The 13948-nt window shown below is 36.0% G+C and overlaps 1 protein-coding gene across 1 annotated transcript; it reads left to right on the forward strand.

Moving 5' to 3' along the window:
- Positions 1-303: 303 nt before the first annotated feature.
- LOC104231107 (oxysterol-binding protein-related protein 3A) lies at positions 304-9162 on the forward strand. Its single transcript, XM_009784045.2, has 10 exons — positions 304-633; positions 1995-2088; positions 2929-3045; positions 3120-3192; positions 3289-3407; positions 3525-3646; positions 4349-4525; positions 5275-5419; positions 6465-6643; positions 8730-9162. Exons 1-10 carry the CDS (start codon positions 518-520, stop codon positions 8977-8979), a joined length of 1392 nt encoding a protein of 463 aa, XP_009782347.1. The 5' UTR covers positions 304-517; the 3' UTR covers positions 8980-9162.
- Positions 9163-13948: the final 4786 nt, after the last annotated feature.

The raw sequence follows: 13948 nt of genomic DNA on the forward strand, positions 1-13948 counted from the left end.
GGAAGGAGGAGGATATTGGAAATTTTAATGGGATGAAGGAAGGGAATGAGATGTATCAAAGTAGAGAGAAAGAAATATTTTGCTTAAATGGTAGTATTTATTTTAAAATTTCCTTTTTAAAACCTCGAGTTCTGCTCATAAAATAAGAAGAATCAAAAAATTAAAAATTGCCCCGAAGTATTCTATTTGTGCAAAATCACCCAAATCAAAATTGAAAAATACAAAGAATATTAACATGATATGATAGGATTAAAATCTTAGAGACGCGTAAGGAAGATTCATTGCACAAGCTGTGTAAAAATTGTCATTTTTGACTTCAAACATATAAAGGAGAGTTAGAGGACCCGCCACTGACCTCACCTCCCTTCCTCCTCTCTTCTTTCTTCTAGTCTCCTTTTACAAATACCACCCACAAAATTCCCCCCTTTTAATTTTCCTCAAGTTTTCTTCTCAAAATTCTGGTTTCTATTAGATCTTTCTTCAAATCTTGAAAAAAAAAAGAATTTGTTTTTAATCGATGGCGTCCAACAATGATGAGAAACAAAGCGGTAGCAGTGGTGGTGGCGGTTTCTTTTCCTCAATAGCATCGAGCTTGTCCAATTTAGGCAGTGTTATGTCTAAATCTGTTAATGGGTAAAAAACCCTAATTTATCCCCTCTTGTGATTATTAATTTTATTCATGCCGGAGTTTAGTGTCAAATTGAAAATATCCTGCAGATCCGAAACTTTTGATTTATTTACTGTTTTTATTGTTCCTTAATTCCCCCCCTAATATTCCTAAGTTGAAAATTTTGCTCGTCTTTACCTCAAAAAATTCATTTGTTTGATTAGGTGCTTTGCTGATGTGGCAAGTTCAAAATTATATATATTTTTTTGTTTTATTTTGCTTTGGGTGCTCAAAGAATCTTCATTTTTCATTGATGTGTTTAAGATTATAATTTTTTTTTCATTTCTATAGTAGTTGAAATGCAACTTGAACTTGTAACAATGGTAGTTATGTTAATAAGTTATTTCTGTATAACTGCTTAGCTGTTTAGGTTACAGAATTAGCCTATGAAAGTTGTTTAAATGAAATTAGCTGTAAGCTTGAAGGAGCTATGCCTTATTTCTTGAATTAGCTGATCTGGCAAGCATATTGATGTGATTCCAACTGAGGTTAATAAACTAAATATTTCTCTAAGATGCCGCTTAATTGATGCACAATGCACTTGACAACAGATGGAAATTGAGAAGCGTAGAGGTTAAAACTTTTTTTTAGATAAGGTAATGGATTAAACAGAGGTTAAAACTTGATGCCTATACGAGATGTATTTCAAGAGTTAAACTTTCCTCGAACTAGTTAGAATTAAATGGAGTAGTAGCTGAGTTAGCACAATTAAAATATGAACAGGAAAGTTGTTGGGCTATCTTTGTCTTGTACGAAAACATGACCCTCACCAACCTGTTTACGATCCCTGTACTTTTTCTGGCGCGAAATAAGAGATGTGGATGATAAAAGTAAATTTTTCCTCCCTTTCAAACATGAAGGTACAAGAAAATTTAAGTTATGGTGACGGTTTACCCTGCATGTAACTGCGGCATTATCTTGTTACTCAATAGTATGCATGCTGATAATAAATTGCTTTCTGTCTCCCTACCTCTTGAAATTTATTGATCTTAGAAAGACTTCCCACATACGATACCAGATGAGGCAGCATACAGACGTTTATATTGATGCACAGAATGTATTTATCGTTTTACATATTACTTCCAACACATGAGCTGAAGATTTTAATATCTTGCTACAGAAAGTGTGAAGTTTTATCTATAGTGATTATGATTCGTTTTTTGGTCTTATTGTGCTTTAGTGAATATATGACCAATTTCCATTAAATCTGCAACACTCTGTCATTTAGAAAAATTGAAATCTTATGATATGTCATATCTTTCCCTTGGTTTTAGTAACTTTTGATTTCTATGGGCGTTTTTGTCATAAGCTGTTATTCCTGTTCCAGCATGCTTGGTTATGAAGGGCTGGAAGTCGTAAATCCCGAAGGAGGCAATGAAGATGCTGGTGCTGAAGCCCAACGAGGAAGATGGAAGGCGGAGGTATTAGTCCTCTTCCTCTCGTAATCCTGAAGTGTTGGATGTGTCTTAGGTGTTTTGAGTAGCTGTCTCATTATTTATCCGTTTGCTATAATCTGTAAAGAGAATGGGGTTTTCTAGTTTCCCTGCTCCCTTTTTGGTTCAATCAATTGTTTATACCTCCCCTATATTTTGGGGGGAAATGTTGCCCTGACTGATACCTGCGAAAAAGACAAAAGCTTAGTAACTGCACCCTTCCTCATAATTATCCAAAACTCTAGGAGACACACTGCAGCTTTGCGTCAGCTCCTTTTGCAGCCACCTCCAAATAGAACTTTCCATTCAGATACAGATTATGCTGTTGGCTTTTGAAGTTACCAGATATTCCTTGGAAAGCTATTTACTCGGGTAAATTCTAGTTTCCGGGTGGTTAATATACTTGACGTCTTTCATGCAATTATGAACTCCATGGAAATTTTATCAATGCCAACACAACTTAACCTTTGGAGCTGACGTAACACACTACACGGTCCTTCCCTTTTGAAGGAAGCTTGTGAAGTGCAGATTGATGGATCTTCTGAAGAAGAATAAAAATCTATACTAGACCTTTCCTTATGGGAGAACCAAGCAAGGGATGCGTGCTAGTACTAAATCTGTTGTTTCTTTCCCCTTTGGCCACATTTGACTCCTATAACAATTATATTAACTTAGTTACAAAATTTGAAAGCGAATACTTTCAGATTTTTATGATCAACCGACTTTTGTCAATGGGCAACTAAATAGGAGCTGCAGCACCAATGATTTTTTTTGGGGGCAATGTAGAGTTTTTGTTGAGCACATTCACATTTCTGAGGTTTCTTGCAGGATCGCGATAATTATTGGAAAATGATGCAGAAGTACATAGGTGCTGATGTTACCTCGTTGGTGACATTGCCAGTTATTATTTGTGAGCCTATGACCAACCTTCAAAAAATGGCAGAGGTGTGCAGCTTACTGCTGTATTTTGCTTTATTTTTTAGTTGAGGATTATACTGATGTAGCAATTCTACTGACAGTTGATGGAGTATGCCCATCTACTGGACTTGGCAGATGAGTGTGAGGACCCGCACATGAGATTAGTGTATTCTGGTAAACAATCTATTGCAGCAGTGCTTAGCATCACTCTTATTTTAAATCCAGTATCTCTTGCTTAAATATGCTACAGCTAACAATTTGATTTTCCAGCCTCATGGTTCATATCCGTGTACAATGCCTTACAACGCACATGGAAGCCCTTCAACCCCATTCTGGGTGAAACTTATGAATTGGTTAACCACGCTGGAATCACATTTATTGCCGAGCAGGTGAGTCGTGGAGTGAATGCTTCCCCAGGATCAAATTTAACTAAGATGGTTTCCTTGTCAGATGTGGACAATTATTATTACTCTTTGTGCTGACAATAGTAACTCTTGTACTATCAGGTTAGTCATCACCCCCCAATGGGTGCAGCACATGCAGAAAATGAACATTTCATTTATGATATAACCTCGAAGGTGAAGACCAAGTTCTTGGGAAATTCAGTTGAAGTTTATCCGCTTGGCAGGTACGACCTATTATATTGAATTCCAGTTTAAGAGAGCATGTTCGGTTGCTTTGTTGGTAAGGCCTTAAGCAGAACCTTAAAAATACCGAGAATACTGGTGAGGGAGACATTAATAGTTCTTCAATATTCACAAGGAGTTTGGGCGGTTTCTCTTAAAGGACCTTAAAAATAGAGGCATCTTCGTTTAACCACTAGGGGTCTGTTCGAAACATGTCAATATTTGTGTAACAGATATAATAATGCAAGTTCTTACAAGTTTACTTCTGGTTAGATGAGGGTTCCTCTTGTTTTTTGCCAAGTCTGGGTGATGCTTAATTGTAGAATTGGAACTATTTAGTTAGCTTCAGGTAGAGGCGGAAATGTTCACTAGCATGCAAGGATAATGTTTCAGATAAATTTTTTGATAGCTAATTATCTATGAGGTGATTTGGAAGATGAAATTCATGCCTTTTTGCAACCTGTCCCCAAAGTAACAGCTGAGAAGACAGCATTCACAAACTTGATACTTTGAGAGATCATCAATTCATCTGTTACTCTTTTTTCTCTCCCTGTTACATTATCCACTCTATTACTTAATTAGGAGACGATTTCAACAGTTACCTAACCCCTATTTCTGGTTCCAGCTAAAAATGTTTGGTTATGTTGCAAACTGTGGACCTTCTGTCTTTATCCTCAATTTTGGTTCATTCTATTGATATGCAGGTCAAGGCTCACACTGAAAAAGTCTGGTGTTGTCCTAGACTTGGTGCCTCCTCCAACAAAAGTTCACAATCTTATATTTGGGAGAACTTGGATCGATTCACCTGGGGAGATGATCTTGACGAACCTGACGACAGGGGATAAAGTGTTATTGTATTTTCAACCTTGTGGCTGGTTTGGGTATGATTGATATCATCGCTCTTCTCTTCACCTGTTTACTGTTTCATTACAGCAAAGTGCTTAGAACACTTACCCTTTCCGTGGATGAATCTTTTTCAAGACACCTGTTAGATCAATTAAGAACCAAGCAGTACCTTGTGTAAAAAGATGGTTTTCCGACAAATTTCTTTCACTTATTCTGGTAATGCTCAGCAAAAAAGTACCGATTGCTCTCATTCTTCACCTCCAAGTAGTTCTTTGTGGACCTTACTCAAATTAGCGCAGAGTGGAAGAGAGAGTTCAAGGGATAAATGCCCGCTATCAAAGAAACTATCCTTTTTTTGCCGTCTTTGGCTTTATTAAAAGATGTCAACTAATGTTATCGTTTACTCTATTTCTTCGAGTAAAAATGTTGATATTTCTAGCTCTCGTTTATATGGTTGTAAGACTAGCTTTAAACTAAAAGCATATTATGGCCTTATTGTACTTCGCTCATGGCGGGCTACGAAGCTGTCCTATACCAAGTCCTATTTCCAGGTGAACGGGTTCATTACCTACCAGAATGGTCTTTCTGTATCTGGGTCCTAAGACAGCTAAATTACATACTCGTTGCCAATTGAGAGGTTGTACAGAAGATGTTCTCACTTAAATTCCCTTTGCTTCTTATCTTGTCTGTGTTTTTGTATTTATAAAACTGATTGCCTATCAAATATTTTCCTTGTCTTCCCTTTTTTCATTTTGATTTTTCTGAACTGTCGTGTTTTTGGCAGTGCTGGTCGCTATGAAGTTGATGGATATGTTTACAACAGTGAGGAAGAACCCAAAATTTTGATGACTGGAAAATGGAATGAATCTTTGAGTTATCAACCCTGTGATTTGGAAGGGGAACCCCTGCCAGGCAGCACAATGAAAGAGGTGAAATTCAGCTTTCTTTCTTTTGATAGTAACCCCTGGTCCAATGCAACTTTCTTTTGCCTTCTTTTTCTAAGCTGAAATTCCATTGGCTTTGTTTTTAAACCATAACCCCTGGTATTATCCTTCTTTTGTTTTGTTTTTTCCCCCTCTTCACAAGTTGAAGTGTGTCGAGTCCTCCAGAGTTTGCAATATCATTTCAAGTTTCTCAACCTAGATTAGTTAGACTAAAGTATGCGTCATGTTTGCCATTTTCAAATTGTAGCTAGCATAGATTACAGTATACACCGCGCTTGATTTGGAAATCTCTTCTCCTGCTAAAGCAAGCCATAGAGTCCAAATTTCTGAAGAATCGAAGTTAAACAGAATATTCTTAAAATATAAATTTTGCTGTTGTAGACTTGTAGTTAGCGTGATAAATTTGCTACTTTTGACCTTTAAACCCCCTTATAAAGAAAGAAAGAAAGGAAAGAGGAGAACTTACAGAAATAGACATAGTTACCTGCTTTGCTGAAAATGTCTGACATAAGCTACAATATCTCTCATTGAGATTTTCTTACTTCCCTAGTCTGTATTCCTTTGATTTACTGAACTTTAAAAATTCTGTTTAGCATCCAAGTAAGTATCTCATCGGTGGAGCAAATAATGCCTAGGACATTGATGTACAGATACTGCTATGACTACATTTTAGAAATAAAAACGTTGAAAGTTGAAGAAAAAAGAATAAAAAAGAAACACTAGGCCATTTTAGCAATACATCTTATACACAGGTGCTGCCGTGACTCATTTAGAAACAGAGACATTAAAAGTGGAGGCAAAGACTCTCTAGGCCTGTGCACATGTATGAAAATCATCGAGGTTGGGAAAATTTATATTTTTAAATTTTGAACGCTTGAATTTGTTTAATCTGAAACTTTATGGGGTGCAAATGTTTGGTTCATCAGGTTGCATCTTATGATATCTACAGTGATGATAATTGTGGTCAAGTCAAAATCATGGACTATTAATTCACTCAAATTTTCACATGCAAGTTCTTCCCTTGTTTCAGGTCTGGAGAGCCGCTGATGCTCCTAAAAATGACAAATTTCAGTATACATATTTTGCACACAAGATTAACAGCTTTGATACTGCACCTAAGAAACTATTAGCATCTGATTCTCGCTTGCGCCCTGATCGTTATGCACTTGAGAAAGGTGACTTATCCAAAGCTAGTTCAGAAAAGAGCCGGTATGTCCTCTCTCTCTCTCTCTGTAAGGTGTCTTTTTGTCGATGTATATGTTACTTTCTTTAGTTTTCTGTGTGCACAGTGATTTTTTAGAAATTTGAAATCAATCTAGCTCATTGGACCTTTCTGTGGCATGAAATTGTTGTTAGAACAATAGAACTCCACTTTTCCTTTGATCATACCCTTGTTTTACAGTGAGTCCCATTTGCACACGTGAGTCTTGTTGTTAAAAGATAACCATCCAGTCTGTTACCTTTGGTGTATCAATTGTCATCCTGGGGTGGACTTCAGGGTTTCTCCAACGGTCTCATGTCCTTGTTTTGTTCATAGACATTAAAAAAAGGCAAAATACATCGACAACTCCTTAACGTTGTCCACATTTTTTACACCATCTTAAATTCGTTCCATTGAACACTCCAACCACATCCCAAATGTGTCATTTATACACAAAATTGATAGGCAGTCAAATACAAAAGATGCACACGCTAGAATAACGAATAAGACGGGAACACGTGGATTTAACTTGAACAAATTAAAAAAAAAAAAAACTTTGGAAAAAAAGAAAAAAATTTAAAGAAAAACAAGAACCCACCCCAACCCTTTTTCATCTTCCCCAATGACTCTCCCTCGTTCCTTCCGTCTTCTTCTTCCAAAAGAAAAGAACAGAGGTACAAACTCACTCCTGCCGCCACTCTTTTTCCTCCCAATCTCCACCTCCAACCCTCTACAATATTAAGAACATGCATAAGACATAGAAATCAACTAATATTTCTGTCATGGAGGATTAATTCCAGATTGTCCGAAAACAAAATCCACCACAACAAACTTCACCCTCGCTATCAGAGATCTTCTGGAATCGACAATATATACCAAATACACCATATATTCTGTCATGGAGCAATTTCTGTCAAAAAAATTTCTTTTTTTGTTGAAAATTCATTCTATTACTAATTTTTTGAAATCTTTGACCAAGAATGATTCCCTAGAGATCATTTCTGAATTTTGAGTTCCGGTAAATCTGAGATTTTTAAAACTCTATTGGTGTTGGTAATTTATAGTTTGTTAGCTATTGATAGATGGTGTTCAGATTGAAAATTTCGAACTGTTTTGTTGGGTTGCGAAATCTGCTAATAACGGTCTGTGAATCTCATTGTTTGGTTTGAAAACTTTCGTATCTGCCTCTGAGCATATGAATGTTGAAGTTTGAATCCTAAAATTTTTGGAGCTTTGGTTATTGGGAAAAAAATCATCTGGTTTATTAGTTGGTAACTGAAATCGTCTATTGACTTAGTTCTTGGTAATCCAAATTCATTTTATATATTGTTGGGGTTCGAATCTTTAGTGGAGAAGAAACAAGGAAGAATAAAATGTTTGAGGTTTTTCTGTCGATTTCCATTTATTCCGGCAATGAAAACTAAGATAGTAAGGTGATGGTGGTGGACTGGTGGAGGAAGAGAGAGGAAGGTGGTGACCAGTGCTGTGTGAAAGAATAGGAAGAAAATGAAAAAAAAAAGAAAAACTTTAAAAAGGTAAAATTGAATTTTCACGTCTGAAAAATGGTGTAATACACGCACTATGCCACCTCATTATATTGTGTCTAAATGACACATTTAGAAGGTGGTTGGAGCATTCAAATGGAGCGGATTTAAGATGGAGTGTGTAAGTGAAAAGTGTGGACGCCTTTAAGGGCTGTTGATGTATTTTGCCTAAAAAATATTATTTATATGTATGTGTGATATAAAACTTGCCACAAGGTAATGACTTGTAAAATTGAGTGCTGATCTACTCTAGCTTCATCATCGCACTTTAATTGGAAAGAGGAGACAAAAGAAACAAAAATACCAGACTGCTAAACAAGTTAATATTACACGGCTAAACAAGCAGTCCATGCTTAACAACTTGCACCATAAAGTTCTTGTTTTTACCACCAGCAAAATATTCTTGTTGGAACAGAAAATAACAAGCCCTCTCCTGTCTCCATGTCTAAAGATCACGTCTTCCGTCAGTGAATCTTTAATTTTTTGCTATTTGGCTGCAATTTTCTAAGCCTCTTACCCTTTACTGGTGTATTTGATTTGATTAATTCAGTTTGGAGGAAAGGCAGAGAGCTGACAGGAGAACAAGAGAGGCCAAGGGCGATGAATTCAAACCAAAATGGTTCAACTTATCAAATGAAGTTTGCCCTACACCTTGGGGTGACTTGGAGGTGTACGAGTACAATGGCAAATATCATGAACATCGTGCTGCTATTGATAGTTCTGATCATGCTGAAGAGGCTGACGTTAAGACGACTGAGTTCAACCCCTGGCAATACGAAGATTCAGTAGCTTCTGCATAATAGTTGTTTCTCTTGTCTGTATTTTGTGCTTTTCTTGCATTACCTTTTTTCTTTTAATGTATTAGACCATATTAGGTCTGCATTCTTTCTGCAAGGAGTTAATTCCTACATTTTATCTACTTGAAATTGATAAAAATTTTGTACATATAGTTGCACTAAGAGTATGGCTCAGAGATTTTCTTATGTCCACTCTAGGTTGAGAGACATAACTTCATAGCTGGGAACAGATTTCCTGAATCATCCAGCTATTCCCGGTGAAAAGTTATCACCTTTTCACATCTTATATTCTGAAATTGTGACTTATAGCTTATGGTTCGAGTAAAAGGTGCCTAAGAATCAGAATATCTTTACTCCCTTGTTTTACAAGGTTATGGTAGATGTGTCTTAAATTTCCTTTTTATTTATTGGTGTTTATTATTCAGACATAATAGGAAGAAGGTATATGAAATGAACATGATATAGAAATCATATCTGTGTAAAATGGGATAGTGGGTCAGTTTTTGGAGTTCGTTTTGTTTCTTAATGGTAAATCTCGCATAGCTTTTAACTTAAGCACAAGTGCCGGAAAGGTATGGGTAGTGACATATGCGAACTTGCGTTAATTGATTGGAACTAGTGGCTTAGAACGTAATTAACGTGCTTATATTATGATAACTTCCCAATTAATTGATGTACTCTCTATGTCATTCGCAAGTCTATCAATTAAGCTTGTTTAAGCAGATTATTCAGCAGGCGTCAAGTGTAATTTGACTTATCAAGCATGTATCTAAGACTACTGCTTCAACCATTAATCGGTACTATCTACAACTAGGACTCAGTCCCAAACAAGTTCGGGTCGGTGATATGAGTTCTCGTTTCTTTCTTAAAGCTCAACTCAATCATCATTACCAAATAAAATACCAGTGAAAATAAGAAACTAAGATAAATATATAACTAATGACCCAGCAGATTTGAGACTACACCTATATTCTTCTTACCTGACTCCAGAAATTGTTGGAAGGTTGCATCTTATTGTACCAATAACTAATGAGCTAGCAGAGACACGGTCATGAATAACCAGTGCGCTAGGCAAGCAGTAGGGAAACACTTCTGAACAAACTAAGAAACTGAATCAAGTCTTGGTATTAGCTTGTAATAATAGACTTATAGACTAGTCTTAGCAGAAATGCAAGTGTAAAAGAAAAGAGTTGCACACTTTTGGTCATTGTGAAATAGGTTCAAATGTGCCACTTCAAATACATTGTAGGGCTAAAAGTGCTACTACGGTATCACAGGGTAGGGAGACCAAATGCAAATGATACAGTCTTGAGCATAACTTTTACTCCAACTGAAGCTATTTGACTAAGATTTTTTATGCAGGCTCAGTTTAGAAGTTTCATGTCCGCACCCACATTTGATCTTAATGTCCTTTCACTCTATTTCTGTAAAAGTAGATTATTATTGGAAGGGGCCATATGAAGATGGACGTGTACCACAATTCCCAACCAGAGTGCTAGAACTAAGCACACAAAGAGTTGACACAATATGCTGCATAGTAGAAGTATGATGTTTGCTAACTAAACTGAAGCAAATCAGGAATAGTTCTGAATATGCAGTTTCCCTAATCAGGAGTTACTTTTTTGGATGTCATAGTGAAGTTAAACATTGGTGAAGGAATCACCAACTAACAAAAGTTAATTTGCAATAGTGGTCTGCTGCAGGTTTGGTTTGGATGTGCTTTCCCTAATGCTTAATAATACCAGTCCAAAAACACTGAAGATATGCTCTTTCTCTAGAATATTCTTTTAGAGTAAAAATGTCAGGAACCTTGAACTTCTTTTTAAGGTTTCTCCTTCCAACAAAACGAAAGATTTATATTGACCAATAAATGATGGAACAGATGCTCGTACCATGGAAAGTCATGTTTTTGTACTAGATATACATTAAAATCAAGCTATTTAATCTTAGGTGTTAAAATTTAAAGTAAAAGCATATCAACTAACAAAGGTTAAGTGATAAATATGTATACGAAAAGTATATCTTGCATTTATTGATTAGATATAAAGCCAAGTGTGGATAGATTTTTACCCATATTCAAGCAATAACTAAACAACTTCTTGATGATGATAATTACTATGAAGATGATAACTATGAGACTTATGGAGAAAAATGTGAGTATAAAGACACTTATGCTTCTAATAATGAAGATGGTGATGCTTCAAGGTATGATTCTTCTACATACTACTCTTGTGATAAAGATAATAATGAAAAAAGTGATTATGAGCTTGATGATGAAACTACTGGGAATATTCTTAGTTATTTTTTTCTTTTAACAAAGACAAGCTCAGTGCGAACTACAAGAGTGAGGGGTGGGGTAGGGGGGAGGCTCTTGAGGTACCCAAACTCACCTAAAGACAAGACAAAATGACTTCGGAAAATTTCACTCGAAAAGATTATTCTGGAGAATCAATTGTCTAAGGTGTCACCCTCTTTCTCTAGAATATTCTTTTAGAATGAAAATCTCAGAAACGTTGAACTTCTTTTTAAAGTTTCTCCATTTGACAGAATGAAAGATATATATTTATAGTTACCAATTCAAAAAAAAAAAAAATAGTATATATTTACCAATAAGTTATGGATCATATTCATATATTAATGAACAATTAAATTGACATGATTAGACAATACCAATTGCTTGATAAGTTAAAACTCTAGTTGGCTAACGCCTTGCTGAATAAAAGAAGGTAGCCCGGTGCACTAAGCTCCGGCTATGTGCGGGGTCCAAGCAGGAGTCGGACCACAAGGGTCTATTATACGCAACATTGCCCTGCATTTCTGCAAGAGACTGATTCCACAACTCGAACCCGTGACCTCCTGGTCACATGGCATCAACTTTACCAGTTACGCAAAAGCTCTCATTCAACGCCTTGCTGGATGATTTGCTAAATTAATGAATTTAAAATGCTTAAAGACGGAATAGTAATTTATCGTGTGCCATAAAACAATCACAGTAAATACATACTAAGCTTATAGTTCCGCTCAATTAAAGTACATTTTTCTTTGAGGTATTTGTCATAAACTGTATCTTTACAGGACGTGCTTTAGTGAAGGAGCACGTGGAATTATTAGCTTATGTACTTACCGTGGTTGTTTTATGGCACATAGTTAAATGACATTCTGTATTTAAGCATTTTTTAAGTCTATTAAGTAAGACTGTTTAAGCAACTCATTCAACAACAGGAGTTTTAATTATCAAGCATTGGTAGAAACCTTAAAAAGTAGTTCAAGATTTCTAAGATTTTCCCTCCAAAAGAATATTCTAGAGAAAGCGCAGGTGAGTGACACCTTAAAAAAAATGATTCTCTAGAATATTATTTTAGAGTGAAATTTTCCCAAGCCATTCGGTCTTATATCTCTAAGCAACTTTGGGTAACTCAAGAGTCCTCCCATCTTTGCAATTTTCATCGAGCTTATCTCCGTTAAATGAAAAAAAAAATAAGAAAACAAACAAGAATATTCTGTAATAATCTCCTAATCATCATTATCATGCTCATCATCAATTTCTTAACTATTACGTTGACCACAAGAAGAGTATATAGAAGGATCGCACCTTAAAACATCACCATCTTCGGTCATTGTTAGAAGCATAAGAGTTGTCATGCTCACATTCTTCTCCACAAGCCCCATAGCCATCATCTCCATACTAGTTGTCATCATCAAGAAATTGAGTACTTATCACTTGTATACGGATAAAAACTTATCCCACACTTGGTGTGCATCTAATCAATAAAATGCAAGACGTATTCTTCATATACACATTTATCACTTAACCATTGTTAAGTCATAGTTAAGTGATATGGTGCTAAGATTAAATAGCTTGGCTAGGTGTAAACACCTCCACGACCCCACTTATGGGATTTTACTGGGTTGTTGTTGTTGTTGTAGGTGTAAACACCTAGTACAAAACATGTCTCTCCATGAGCTTTCTTAACCATGACTCTTAAGATAGTTCAACACTCGGACATGTAGTAAAATCATCAAACTTAGATGTGGGTATGAGACGGTACAATAATATATTTAACACTTTCTAGCTTTTAGCTTGGGCAGCAAACAGCAACTTCATCACAAAGTTTATTTCATTTAGCTATAGAATACTGGTTGAACAGAGCAGAGCTGTTCAATTACAATTGGGAATTGCAAGATGAATCACTGTTATTTCTGTCCACTTCAACGAAAATTTGACTGAGAATGGCCTCCAGATTTGAGACTACACCTATAATTCTTCTTACAAGACTTCAGAAAGTTTTCAAAGGTTACATTTTATTGTACCAATATCTAATGAGCTAGCAAAGACCATAACCACTTACCTAAGCAAGCAGTATGGAAACGCTTCAGAACAAACTAAGAAACTCAATCAAGTCTTGATATTAGCTTGTGAGAATAGACTAGTCTTACCAGAATCCAAGTGTAAAGGGATCATTTAAACTTCATTTTATGGTCCAATTGATCTTAACGTTGAATTAATATTTAAATCGAGATATTAGGCACAACAAAAGTGACTCATCACCTCATATGCATCCAAAAGAAAAGAGTTCTGCGCTTTTGGTCCTTGTGAAATAGGATAAAATGTGCCACTTCAAGTACATTCAGGGCTAAAAGTGTTTCTAGGGTATCACAAGTTAGGGGGACCAAATGCAATATCTCCTTGTTGATACAGTCTCGAGCATAACTTTAACTCACAATTGAAGCTAACTTTGACTAGGATTCTATTTGCACACTCAGTTTAAAAGTTTCATGTCCACATTAATTGGGTCATCACATTTGATCTCAAAGTCCCGCCACTCTATTGTATAGAAGTAATTGTGAAAATCGGCCATATGAAAATGGATCTGTACCACAATTCCCAATCACATTGCTAGAATGTTAGGCACACAAAGAGCATAATAACTTGGAGACATTATGCTATAAGTAAAGTATGACATTCGCTAAC

The sequence above is a fragment of the Nicotiana sylvestris genome, chromosome 12, assembly GCF_000393655.2.
Source record: "Nicotiana sylvestris chromosome 12, ASM39365v2, whole genome shotgun sequence".
Classification (NCBI taxonomy): Eukaryota; Viridiplantae; Streptophyta; class Magnoliopsida; order Solanales; family Solanaceae; genus Nicotiana; species Nicotiana sylvestris.

Excerpts from the sequence above, each read along its gene's own strand:
- LOC104231107 (XM_009784045.2), top strand. The coding sequence starts at position 518 with ATGGCGTCCAACAATGATGAGAAACAAAGCGGTAGCAGTGGTGGTGGC. Across the intron at positions 3,647-4,348 it reads GAAGTTTATCCGCTTGGCAG|GTCAAGGCTCACACTGAAAA; the intron begins GTACGACCTATT and ends ATTGATATGCAG. Across the intron at positions 6,644-8,729 it reads GCTAGTTCAGAAAAGAGCCG|TTTGGAGGAAAGGCAGAGAG; the intron begins GTATGTCCTCTC and ends TGATTAATTCAG.